The sequence below is a fragment of the Bos javanicus genome, chromosome 1 (assembly GCF_032452875.1).
Source record: "Bos javanicus breed banteng chromosome 1, ARS-OSU_banteng_1.0, whole genome shotgun sequence".
Classification (NCBI taxonomy): Eukaryota; Metazoa; Chordata; class Mammalia; order Artiodactyla; family Bovidae; genus Bos; species Bos javanicus.
The window spans coordinates 68,238,549-68,251,221 of NC_083868.1; the positions used below are offsets into that span (position 1 = coordinate 68,238,549).

Sequence of the window (12,673 nt, forward strand, 5' to 3'; positions counted from 1 at the left end):
GACAGATTAGTGTTAAGCAGGCCTAAACATTGATGGGCAGCTGGAGTCTCATGACCTGCCCTTGGGGTCTAGAGAGGCTAAGTGCTGGAGGACAGACATGTCTTGGAATGACTGGCACCATATTCCAGGGTGGGGTCATTCTGCTGGTCACATGAGGGCTGGGAGCTGTGGATGCCGGATCCTTCTACCTGTTTGTCTGATGGAGGGAAGAGTGAAACCTTAAGTCCAAATCTTCGAGAATCAGTGAACTCTCAAGTCTTATGGTGTGGTGGAGCATCAGATTTTTGCCTATTAAAACTCAAAAGAGGTATGTCTTATGTTCAACCTATGAATTATGACAACCTTAGACCACTGAAATTCATTTAATTTTCTGAAAGCTCTGGGAATCTAGACATATTTCAGTTGCTTCGACTTAGCAGCAACTCATGTCCAACTCTGTGTGACCCCATAGACGGCAGCCCACCAGGCTCCTCCGTCCCTGGGATTCTCCAGGCAAGAACACTGGAGTGGGTTGCCATTTCCTTCTCCAATGCATGAAAGTGAAAAGTGAAAGGGAAGTCGCTCAGTCGTGTCCGACTCTTAGCGACCTCATGGACTGCAGCCTACCAGGCTCCTCTGTCCATGGGTTTTTCCAGGCAAGAGTACTGGAGTGGGGTGCCATTGCCTTCTCCGATAGAAGGACTAGTAAAGTCCAAAGCACCAAGTGCTAAAATAATGAGTAAAAGTAAATTTGCTAAATATAGAAAAATGTAGTGATCTTTATAAGTGGATAGGGATTATTTTAACTTTCATATATTCAAAATTTGTACAATTTATATATATTTATTTATAATAAAAAACATTTTTTAAAGTGCTGATAGATGGAGATTTCTGGTTGAAGACATGCTGAGTTTGAGTTTATGGGAATCTAGTGTCTTGATCTATATGAAATCAATTCTTGGGTGAGTCCATTTTACAAGCACAGAGGAGCCAGCACATTACTGAATAAATTCAAGGTCAGATGAGAAGATAGGTGATATAAACAATACCTCATTTACCAAACCGCAGGTAAACGAAGCCTGGTTGACAGAAGCCATCCTTGGACCAGAGTCATTAGAAGGGAGGCTTCCATCTCCCTGGGGCACCTTGGAAGTGGGGATCCCTCACACCAGAAGGAAATCCAGGCCCCCCACAACATCCGGATCTTCCCTGGGTCGGGCCTACTTCTGATATAAAGACGGAGACAGCAAGACGCTAAGAGGACCTCACTGTCAAAGACCGTGGACTGTCCCCTCTGGTGAGGAGTTTGGCCCAGAGCTGGCTACAAAGGACCAAGAGGTGGCCGCATAACCAGAAAACCAGACAGAACCACTTAAGAGACCCCCTAACCTCATTCCTTTAGCAACTGTACTCTCCTATCCCAAAAAGGATTTCTTCCAGAGTAGGCAAGTTGAGGGACAGCCTTGGAGGGGCGGGGGTGTGGAGTTGTGGGGGCGAGTTTCACCATCTTCTGGGGAAATGCCTAGAGCTGCTCCTATTGCCAAAAGCAACACCCCATGTTTGAACCAGGCCTTGTGTCATCTGGCCACCTATTCACAGATGAGGAGTCCAGTAGCCAGTTGTCCCCACCTAACACTGCCACTGCTCCCTTCCCTGGGGCAGGACAGTCCTCCCTGCACACACAGAGCCCCACTCACCTTCCTGCTGTGAGGGAGCCACTTCCCTGCTCCACTGAATCCTGTCCAGCCACATGCAAGACCCCTCCTCTGCTCTAGCCTCCTCTACTGTTCCAAGCTTCTCTCACTGAAATACTGACAAGCACTTTGGGCCTTAGGCTGTCTACATGCCTGAACACTCCAGCCTCCTGATGTCTGCAGATGTTTTATACAGTCATCCACTGACCACGTTGGCAGCTCTGTGCAGCCCTGCGAGGTGGGGCTGGGGAACCACACAGGCTGCACTGTTAGTGGGACAGAGACGGAGCTGGGATAGCAGTCTCATTGACCAGTGGTGGAAGGCACCTGGCTGTACTCGGGCAGGCAGTTCCTACATATTATAGCTACTAAATAAGCATCAAGCCAGAACAGCTGGGAGTATGATCAGGCCCCACAAATAGGATCTCTTCCCTGAAATCCTAGAAGGTTTTAGCAGGATTGCTCTTGGCCACAGCTGTACATGGAAACTAAAAGGGGCTGTTATTCATACGCGAGCTGCCTCTTTCCCTCAACACTCAGTCAAAGGTTGCTTTTCAAGAGAGGTGTCTGTGCTTCTAAAGACAGGACAGTGTCCGGCCCCAGGGAGCAGGGGCCCAGGAAGACCCCTTTCTGGGCCCTCATGCACACCATGCCCATCCTCCTGTCCTGGGGTGCAAAAGAGCCCCACCACAGGGAAAGGAAGTCACTGCCTCTGGACCCCAGTCCAGGGTATGGGGAGCCCCAAAAGACTAAAAGCTCAACTCTTTACTTCATATCCTTCTTCAGCAAGTTGCTGATAAAATCCTTGGCGTCATCGGAGATCTCATCGAAGGCCTCGTCGTCAAAGTCCCAGGTGGCTGAGGTAACGTTGGCTAAGGTTTCGTTGTCATTGTCACCCATGAAGGGGGACAGTCCACTGACCCTGGGGGATAAGAGAGGAGAGCAGTGAGTGGGGGAGGCCGGTAGAGAGGGTGGTCCCCCAGGGGAGCGCTCACTGAGGTCAGAAGTGAGGGCACCGCCAGCACCCCCGCCTCTCCTCCCACCCGGGAAAGAAGAGGGCATGCTCTCAGCCTCACTCTCTGTACTTCTGGGATGCCCCCCACCTGTTGACATCCCCTGCCTGTGAAGCTGAGGTGGAAGGAGTTTTCTTCACTTTACCATTTCCACACAATACAGCAGGGCTTTCCTCCCCATCGTCTGTTCTCCCTGGATGCCCAGGCTAGAATGTGGCCCCACAGAACCTTCTCTAACATTCTGGAGGACGAGTCCCCTCCTCCCCGGGGCCCCTCCCCACACCCTGTAGTCACGTGACACAGCACTTGTCACCCTGCCCTGTCCCGCCCTCTCACCTTTCACCCTCAGCACCAAGATCAGGGCCAGCCCACGAAGGGCTCAGCAAGGGTTTCTCCAGGGACAGTGAACCTCAAGCCTGCAGTGTGAGTCTGGGGATCCAGCTACACTTGAGTTCAAAGCTCCTGAGGCATTTAGGCCAAACCAGAAAGCTTCCCTCCAAGGGACCAAGGCCGGTTCGTTTGCCGGGTGACCTTGGACCCCGATTTCTGTGTGTCAGCTTCCTCCTCCATCAGATGGACAACCTGCTACTGAACTATGGAGTGGTCACCACGCCGCCTCTTCCTGTTCTCTTTCTCCTGCGTCCTCATCATGACAGCAGATGTCTATCAAACACTGACTATGTGCCATGCACTGGGCAAAGAACTAAAGTAGATTCAGTCTTGACACCACTCTTTAACCCAGGTAACTCATCACTTCATTTAACAGATAAGGAAACTGCCACACCGAGTGGAGTTAAATAACGTGCCCAAGGTCTTGCAGTCAGTGAGCCCCTTTCTTAACTGCTACTTTGTACAATCATTTCTGGAAAGACGAAGTCAGCCACGGCCTAGAGCACTGGCAGGAGGCCTGGTCTGCAATAAAAAGCTTGGTCTGTGACCATAGCTATTACACAGCTCCTCTGTACATACTTCACCCCCATTGCCTCATCAATCTGTGCTCCCGGGAATGATTCATTTACCAATAGCTCAAGCCAAATAAAATTTGGAAGGTGAACTATCTCAAAGTCAAATGGAACAGACTTCTGGCTTACGAGCCTCACCTCTGGACACCTCATCTCCACCCCAACTCTCCAGCCTTCCACCTTGATCCAGGGCTAGCCTCACGGGCCTTAGAAGAGCCCCACTCTTGGTTTAATGCTCTGCTGCCATAATTTTGAAATTATTAATAATGTTGCACAAGCCACCCTACTTTTTAATGCTGCACTGGACCCCACAAATTATGTATCTAGTCCTGTCTGTCCCTCGAGATGTATTGTGCCATCAACCTTCACAGTTAAGGCTTCACTAACATCCCTTGCCCCAAATCCATCATCATAAACAATAATGCAAACCCTTCGGGAGCTGTTTTGCCATTCAAGAGGCCTCAGCTTGTGAAATACACCCGTCCCTGAATATTAAGTTTTGTAAAACAAAACCCATTGCATTTCTGCAAGGAAATCTTGCCATGGGAAGAAGAACCCTCCAGTGAAAATCTTCATTTAAAAAAATGGCTTTTCAGAGTGACTGATCTCACCCTAATCAACATATTTGTGCTTTTGAATAAGAAAGTTTTATAGATGGCATTAAAATGTCTTAAAGCAAGACAGTAATTTACATTTTGAGATGGCATGGAGACAATCACTCTTGATCACCTCACAGTGAGGCAAGGGTGGGAGTCTCAGCAGTTATGTAATACTCATTTCTCTTCTCTGGGCCTCTGAGTCCCTCCTTACACATCAAGGGCATTGGGCTAGAATTCCTAGGGGTTCCCAGCATTCCTGGCTCTCTGACCCTGGGGTGACTTTGACTAGTCCCATTAAGATAGAGCCTGACTCTTGCCCCTCAGCTACGTGCTTCCTTCTGTCTTCCTTCCTTCTGCATTTTCCATTTGAGACAAAGGGGAAAGTCCTGCAGTGTGCCAAGAGATTGCGGGAAAGCCAACAACCCCACTGTGGAATGCTGAAAGGCCCCCTTCTGTAAACCTCCTTTCCTAATTAGGAACTGCAATCCTGCAAAAATAGGGCTTAATCTCTGTGTGATGTTCACAGTCGGGGACAGCCTCCTGGTCTCTGGCCTCTGGCAGTCCTCTTTCCTGGCAGCCCCTCCATCTGAGATCCCCCTGAGCCTTGGCTGCCTCCTCAACTGCCCCAGCTTCCCCAGAACTCCCCCTGATAAAGAGAATGTGTCTCTAAAATAAAACTTGCACAATATGCAGAGCATGATGACGAAGAGAGCATTGGAATTTTAGTAATCCTGTTTCTTGGTGGTGGGATTTTGCAGAATTTTTAAACCTTCTTTCTTGGACTTTTTTTTTTTTAAGTGCTAGAATTTGCATAGGATCATATGTGGTTGGAGAAGGAAATGGCAATCCACTCCAGTACTCTTGCCTGGAAAATCCCATGGATGGAGGAGTGTGGTAGGCTACAGTCCATGGGGTCGCGAAGAGTCGGACATGACTGAGTGACTTCACTTCACTTCACTTCATATGTGGTTGGGTTGTTCAATCCAACCAACAAACATAATAACTTTATCATTAGAAGCTCACCTCTTTTCCTAGTCTTATTTAATTTTTAACTGAAGGAGATCAGAGTACACCACCCCAAAAGGTGGACTTTGGTACAAACATTGCATTGAGCTGAAGGCAATTAACTCTTTTTCCCACCTCTTTCTACCTAAAAGTAGGACACAAATGTCTCTTTGTTAAGGTGACATGAATTTCCATTTGGTCTGTTTGTCCATTTCTTCTCTTATCAGGAGGAGGAGAAAGACCCTCATCTGCATATCAGATCTTGCTAAACAGTCTCTATACATTTCCTCCTCACCTTGTCACAATTTAGCCCCTCCAGAAGCTCCAAACCCTTTTTCCTTTGTCCAGTCATTTCTATACAATTTATCACTCTTTGTTAAAGTAGTATATAAGCTCCAAATTTTAAATGCATCTTGAGTCAATTTCTTTATAAACACCATTATGAACATTTATTATATGTACATAATTAAATCTGTTTTCTTTTTGTTAATCTGTCTTTTGTCAGTTTGATTTCCAAGCCCCCAAGAACTGAATCTAAAAGGGTAAAGGAAAGTTTTTTCCTTCCCAACATAACCAATGAATTTGTTTGGTTTTCACAAAACTGTAATCAATGTGGGCAAGTTCTTGGATCCTCTACGTCTTCACTTGACATTGTCTTTCAAAAGTGTATACAGTCTTCATGTTCATTTTTAATGGCTAAATATTAGTCTTTGTGCTAATGAGTCAGCAAAGGATATGACTTCAGGGTGTTCTGATTTTTTAATTCTTAATCTCTTACTGCAGCCAAACTTCACCAGAGAATCTGATGCAGAGACCCATTCTGCTCTCAGGACAGAACGTCAGGCAAAAATGCCTCTTAACTACACTTTATCTATAATTTTTTTAAACAGCAGATGACCCTATTGTATGAACAGTCAGCAAAGGGGACCACATATCTGCCAGCAGAACTATTGAGTGCTTAGGAAGGGGTTAGTCTTTTCTCCCATTTTAGCCTTGGGATACTCATTCCTTGGTGCGCTGGGAAGATTTGAGAGAGCTGGGGGCACCCAGAGGAAGAGCTGGGCATTGTTTTGTGCAGTAGCCCACGAAACAGCAACCCAGGGTTTAGTCATGTTAACCACAGCCCAGGTCCCTGGGGAGCAAAACCTGCAGGTGTTTTCTGGACCTGGTGTGGCTATGGGGTGCCTGGAGGTCACAGGAGCTGGAGTCAGAGAACATGTCTGGACTCAGGGACTAAGAGGGCAGAGGCAGCCCTGGGTGGAGCTCCTGGATCCCTGTGAAGAGCCCTGCATCCAAATCTGAGTCTGAGTAGGTACCCGATGCTTGGGCAGTGGGGCTTCTCCCCATTCACAAGGATGTTGTCCCCAGAAGTCACACTCCAGATGGGATGGACCTGGCTCTCTGGACTATAGTGTGTGTGTGTGCTTAATTGCTCAGTCGTGTCCAACTCTTTTCGACCCCATGGACTGTAGCCCACCAGGCTCCTATGTCCATGGGATTTTCCCAGGCAAGAACAGAGGAGTGGGTTGCCATTTCCTTCTCCCGGAGATCTTCCCAACCCAGGGATCAAACTGGTGTCTCCTGTGTCTCCTGCATTGGCAGGTGGATTCTTTGCTGAGCCTTGGACCATGCTGCATGCTCACAAATTAGCTGGGAATGGGAAGTCTGCTGCTGAGCACAGCAGGAAGATGCTAGGGAGGAGAAAGCAGAGTGGAGGTGTGAGGGAGGGAAGGAGGAGAAGGAATTCTGGAGTAGGGGTGAGAACAGGACACAGAGATGAGTCTCCACAGGCAGCAGAGGAACACCAAGTCCTCAGGAAACTGGGGAAAGGAGACAGGAGAGGAAAGGAGGCTTTGAATGTCTTTAAGGTTGAAGTATGGCCAAGAGAGCCCAGCCCTCTCTCCTCCTGCCAGAAACCACACGGGGACTGCTAACAGCATAAGTCTCAGCAGATTCATGAAATCTCTTCTCTCCCTTCAGAATCAGGGGTGAGAGGGTGGGGGCCCCACAACCCCGCCAGCTGCATCTCTGCCCTGCCTGGGGACCCTGGGCTGGCCGTGGGGCTGGGTCTCCTGTGCTGTAACAGGATCTGCCCTGATCTCTCCAAAGGTGTGAGGAGGAATTCCTTCAGCAAAGTCAGAACAACCTACCGGGCGTGGCTGCTCACTTAGGAGGTGCTAGCCAAATATGTGCTGAGTGATACATCTCTTCTCACCCAGCCCCCAACTTTCCATCTCTCACTGGCCCCAGGAAGGAGACGGTGGGGTCCTCTGGAACTAACAAGGAAGGTAACCCTGATAAGGACTGCCAGACAGACAAACAAGCTCCATACAGAGGGATGGAGGTACAAGAGGGCCGCCTGAGAACCTTGCCTGGGCGGGGCGAGGTGGGGGGGGTTCCAGCAGCAGCTGCAGAATGCCACGTAGCAGGGCTGAGAGGAAGCCACCTGGCTGGCTGCTCCACCTTCTGTTCTCACACCACGTCCCCACGAAGAGCCCTAGTTCAGGAGGGAGACTCCCAGACCTCAATCCCCACTGTGGAACCCAGGGGGAAGAGAAGCCGGCTGGGGCAGGAGGCAGGAGCCAGGATATGGGGAGGTTGTGTAGGGCTGGCCTGTGTCATCTCCCCTGCTGCCTGCTTGCCTCCCTTCGACAAGCACCTCTCCACCCTCCTTTCACCCCATCCAGATCCCTTTAGGCTGGTGCCCTGTTCATCACAATATTTTCTCCCCATTTCAAAAAAATCCTTCCCCATTTCTAAGTCTCAGCTTTAAAAGTAATCTAGCAAACCATGTCACGTGATATCCAAATTATTTCTTCAAAGAATTTTCATATTAAAATAAAGTGCTCTTGTGACCCAGTAATTCTAGATCTAGATCCAACAGAAACGCATGAAGGCATTTACTAAAGCACATGCACCAGGATACTCACGATACCCTGAACTGGAATCTAGTCAAGCGCCCATCAGCATAGAATGGATGAGGAAACTGGAGGAGGTTCAGAGAGCGGCACACTACACAGCCTTGGGAAGGACCAGTTACAGCCTCACAGCAGGATACGAATGGGGCTCGCAAACAAGGTGGGGCAGAAGAAGCCAGATACGCCTTTCTGTGTGATTCCATTTATGCAGAGTTCAAGAACAGGCGATCATGGTGTACGATGTTAGAATGGGGATCAGGCTACCCCTGATAGGGTGACTGGAGCCAGGCTACTGGGAGGGCTGCAAGCGGGCAGTTGCTGGGTCTGGGTATAGCTGTGTTCACTCAGCACATTCACTGAGCATGTAGTCACTGCTCTGGCCCTGACCTGCATGAAGACCAGTCTTCCTAGTTTGCCCAGGATGGTCCTTACTTCAGCACTGAAAGCCCTGTGTCCTGGGAGACCTGGCAGTGATGATAAACTGGGACAGCCGGCCACCCTCTAGGACTATGGAAGTGGGTGGCCCTGTGGGCTTCCGTGGGCCCCGTGAACTCAATATCAAATGATGATCAACTCCCTGCCCCGCTCCACTCCCAGGTTTGTCCTGAGGACCAAACTGATGATCCGGATCCTATACCAGTGGGAAAACTGATGGAGACAGCAAGATGAGTCTCCTCGATGGCTGCAGGGGGACCCAGGGACTGAGCCAGGCCACACGTAGCTGACAAAAGGCTTTCTCAAGAGTCAGGTGTCTCTCCCAGGGAAAGACCCAGTGAGAGCACCATCCAGCCTGGTGCAGCCCTGGCTGCCTGGCTCTCTCTATTTACCAAGGGGCCAGAACCAGAGTCTGGTGTAGTTTTCTTTGCTCCTCAGCTCTCTTTCTCCTGGAGAGGCACTCCTGGCCACAGTTTCTCCTCTGCTGCCCTAGGGGGAGGCTGTGCTGTGGGGGTGACCCCGAGCAAAGAAGAACATGACTCTCTGGGGTCCAGAACCCGTGACACAGGTTCAATGGAGTGAAGCCGTCCTAACACGCCACCGGGAGAGTCAGACTCCTGAGCACATGTAAACGCCTCACTGCACCAAAAAATCACTCCACTTCTGCTAAAGCATTGGTAACTGTGGTTCCTAAACCTGGCTGTGCAACAGAATCACCTAAAGCCATTTCTTACAATGGGGTCCAAAGACCCGGGGGATCTAAGAAAGTACCTGTAGAGGTCTCCTTCAGGTTTTCTATGAGAATGTTTAATTTGTCCTTTTGCTTTAATGACAGCAGTTTTTTTTTTTTTTTTTTCAAAATGACTACATGCACAGCTGCAGTTTCAGGGAAACCAGCCCATAACTGTGCATTGCCGCAAAGCTCAGGTTTCCATTGAGGTTAATGCCTGCTTGCAGCCTGGGACTTCAGAGACTGAATCAGCCAGATTCCAGCAAGAGGGTGTGCTCTATGGTCTGTTGCTCAAAGTGTAGAGCTCAGACCAGCACCATCAGATACCTGTAGCCTGTCAGAAATGTGGGTTCTCGGGTCCCCGGAACTTCTGAATCGGAACCTGTGATCTAAGGAGAGGCCCAGGGGATTCACGCAGATTACCGTCTGTGCAGACCTGGTCTGAATCCCTGGCCTCCGTGCTTTTCTGCAGCTTTTGTAAATGAATGACTCCCTATTTCCCACCTAATTTCCCACTTCTAATTACTATACAGTAGCTTTCCATTGTCTGTTGGCCCCACTAAAGGCTCTGTCATCAAATCAGTCCATATTCTGAACTCAGAGATGAGGCTGGCAGTGGTGTTCTGCTGCCATGAGGATGGGGTGCAGTCCCCTGAGGATGACACCCACAGGAGATGTGCACCTAGGCTCCCTCTCTGCTTCTCTACAGACCCACAAACACATGCGAAGGTAAATTACACAGCACCAGCCAAATCTCATGGATGGAGGAGCCTGGTAGGCTGCAGTCCATGGGGTCGCTAGGAGTCGGACACGACTGAGCGACGTCACTTTCACTTTTCACTTTCATGCATTGGAGAAGGAAATGGCAACCCACTCCAGTGTTCTTGCCTGGAGAATCCCAGGGACGGGAGAGCCTGCTGCGCTGCCATCTCTGGGGTCCAACAGAATCGGACATGACTGAAGCGACATAGCAGCAGCAGCAGCAGCAGCAGCAGCAGCAGCAGCAGCCATATTCCTGTCCTCCTGACCAAAGGCCCCAGGCTGGCCAGCCTTAGGGATGAGGATGGACCCAGAATGGGAACCGTGTGCATGGAGCTAGACCCTCCCACAGAAGTGTGACACAGGCTGTGGACGTCACCAGGAGCACAGGAGCGAGGCAGGGTGGTGAGGAGAGGCTTGGGAGCCTGTGGCCCTCTTGACTCTGGGTGGGCTGCCCGTCAGGCCCTGCCCTGGTTCCTCCAACATCAGGGCAGCCTGGGGCCCTCCCTCGTGCGGCCCAGGACTCACAGAATGTAGCAGATGACCCCGATGCTCCACATGTCCGTGGCATAGCCAATGGGCTCATAGTTGATCACTTCGGGTGCGACGAACTCCGGGGTGCCAAAGAGGACCTTCAGAGACCCCGCATTCTCTGCAACCAGGATGGAGAGCGATCAATCACTGGAATATCCCTAAGCCAACCCGAGGTGAGTCAATGCCAGGAGGGACACAAGTCAGGCCAGCCTTCAGCAGCTCTCCCCTTGCAAAATGGCACAGAGACAATGGTCTCCTCACAGAAAAAGTGCACAGACACACCAGTAAAACGGACAAACTGCACGCGCAGCTCAGATGTCTAGGGTGAGGTTGGGGGAGTGGGGAGAGACTGTGACAGCCCTGCCCCGGATGGAATGGCCTTCTGTGCGTCTGTCTCTCCCACGAGCTTCCCGATGCAGGGGTTGTGACTTGTGCTTGACAATAACCTCCACTGTGCACTCTGTCGTGAGTGCTCCGCTGCCTGCTTTATGAGGACTTTCCTATTTAATACTCTTGCCTAAGAAGGAGCATGACCCCCATTTCCTAAGGAGGAAAGGGAGGCCCAGGGACTGATTCGCCCACCCAGTTAATGGTGGTCAGGACCTAACCCAGTAGTCTGACTCCTGAGCCGCGCACCCCTTCTCTCCTCCCAGGAGCTGCCGGGAGGTTAGTCAGGAAAAGCCATAACCATCACCCACCAAAATGATTCCAGGGCTGGGTACTAAGTCCCCGTCTGCCTTCCCCTGTCATGCCCTGCCTCCTGCAAGTGCAGGAACAGCAGAGATGCTTCAGAGGACCCTGGCCTAGACCCAGGGCCTGATTCCACTGCAGCTCGTGGTGGGACTTGCTGGGCAAAGTTACATGGACCTCAGCTTCCTGGTCTATTACTGAGGCTCACAAATCTGCCCTGCCTACCTCACAGGGTTGCTGTGAGAATCAAATGAAGGAAAGGATGTGAAAGTGCTCTGGAGACTGGACAGCAGGATGCACCGTCACCAGAATGTTCTGCTGATGAAGGCGCCAGAATGAAAATAATCATCATAATATAAACCAATAGCTGATCCTATAAGTACTCGGGCATCCCTGATAGCTCAGTTGGTAAAGAATCCGCCTGCAATGCAAGAGATCCCCATTTGATTCCTGGGTGGGGAAGATCCACTGGAGAAGGGATAGGCTACCCACTCCAGTATTCTTGGGCTTCCCTTGTGGCTCAGCTGGTAAAGAATCTGCCTGCAATGCAGGAGACCTGGGTTTGATCCCTGGGTTGGGAAGATCTGCTGGAGAAGGGAAAGGCTCCTACCCACTCCAGTATTCTTGCCTGGAGAATTGTATAGTCTGTACAATTGTACGGACTGTATAGTCCACAGGGTCACAAAAAGTCCGACACGACTTTCACTATACAGTGCTTACTATGCCCGAGGCACTGCTCTTATCATTCTAATGTATTAGCTCATTTGATTCCCTTAACAATTCTATGAGGTGGGTACCATTATTACCCCATTTTACAGATAATCTGAGATGTAAGTTCCCACAGCTAGCAAGTGGGAGGGGCAGTCTCCACGGTCTCTGATCTCAGCTCCAATCTGGGGCATCCCCCTTAGCACCCACGGAATGGAGCACAAACAGCCACTGCCATGACGCGTTGGTGACAACAGGGGAGGCAGCTCAGCCTTACCCAACCTCCTGGCCAGACCGAAGTCGATGAGCTTGATCCTGGTGCCTGTCTTGTTGACACACATGATGTTCTCGGGCTTGAGGTCCAGGTGGACGATGCCCTGCTTGTGGATGTACTCCACCCCCTCTGAGATCTGCTTCATGTACTTGATGCACTCCCGCTCCGTCAGCTCAAAGTCCTCATCAATGATGCGCTCGAACAGCTCACCCCCGGACACGCTGTGGGGACAGAGCGGGCACTCAGACCATAGGAGCGGGGAAACTGGCCTAGGGCAGGCTAGGGGAGAGGTCAAGGGCAGGAATGCCCAGGGGTTGGGGGTGCTGGGCATGTTCTGCAGCTTTCTGAGTTCTAGGCCACTGCCTCATTATGT

At 50.5% G+C, this 12,673-nt stretch overlaps 1 protein-coding gene across 5 annotated transcripts in view; it reads right to left on the bottom strand.

Annotated features, from left to right (window-relative positions):
- Positions 1–12,673, bottom strand: part of MYLK (myosin light chain kinase) — a 281,600-nt gene that overhangs the window by 12,433 nt on the left and 256,494 nt on the right. For all 5 annotated transcript variants that reach the window (XM_061408285.1, XM_061408344.1, XM_061408131.1 and 2 more), the window contains 3 exons: positions 12,304–12,521; positions 10,623–10,746; positions 2,443–2,595 (listed from right to left, as the gene is read on the bottom strand). In XM_061408285.1, the coding sequence (XP_061264269.1) occupies positions 2,443–2,595; positions 10,623–10,746; positions 12,304–12,521 (495 nt within the window). The remainder of the gene's footprint in view (positions 1–2,442; positions 2,596–10,622; positions 10,747–12,303; positions 12,522–12,673) is intronic.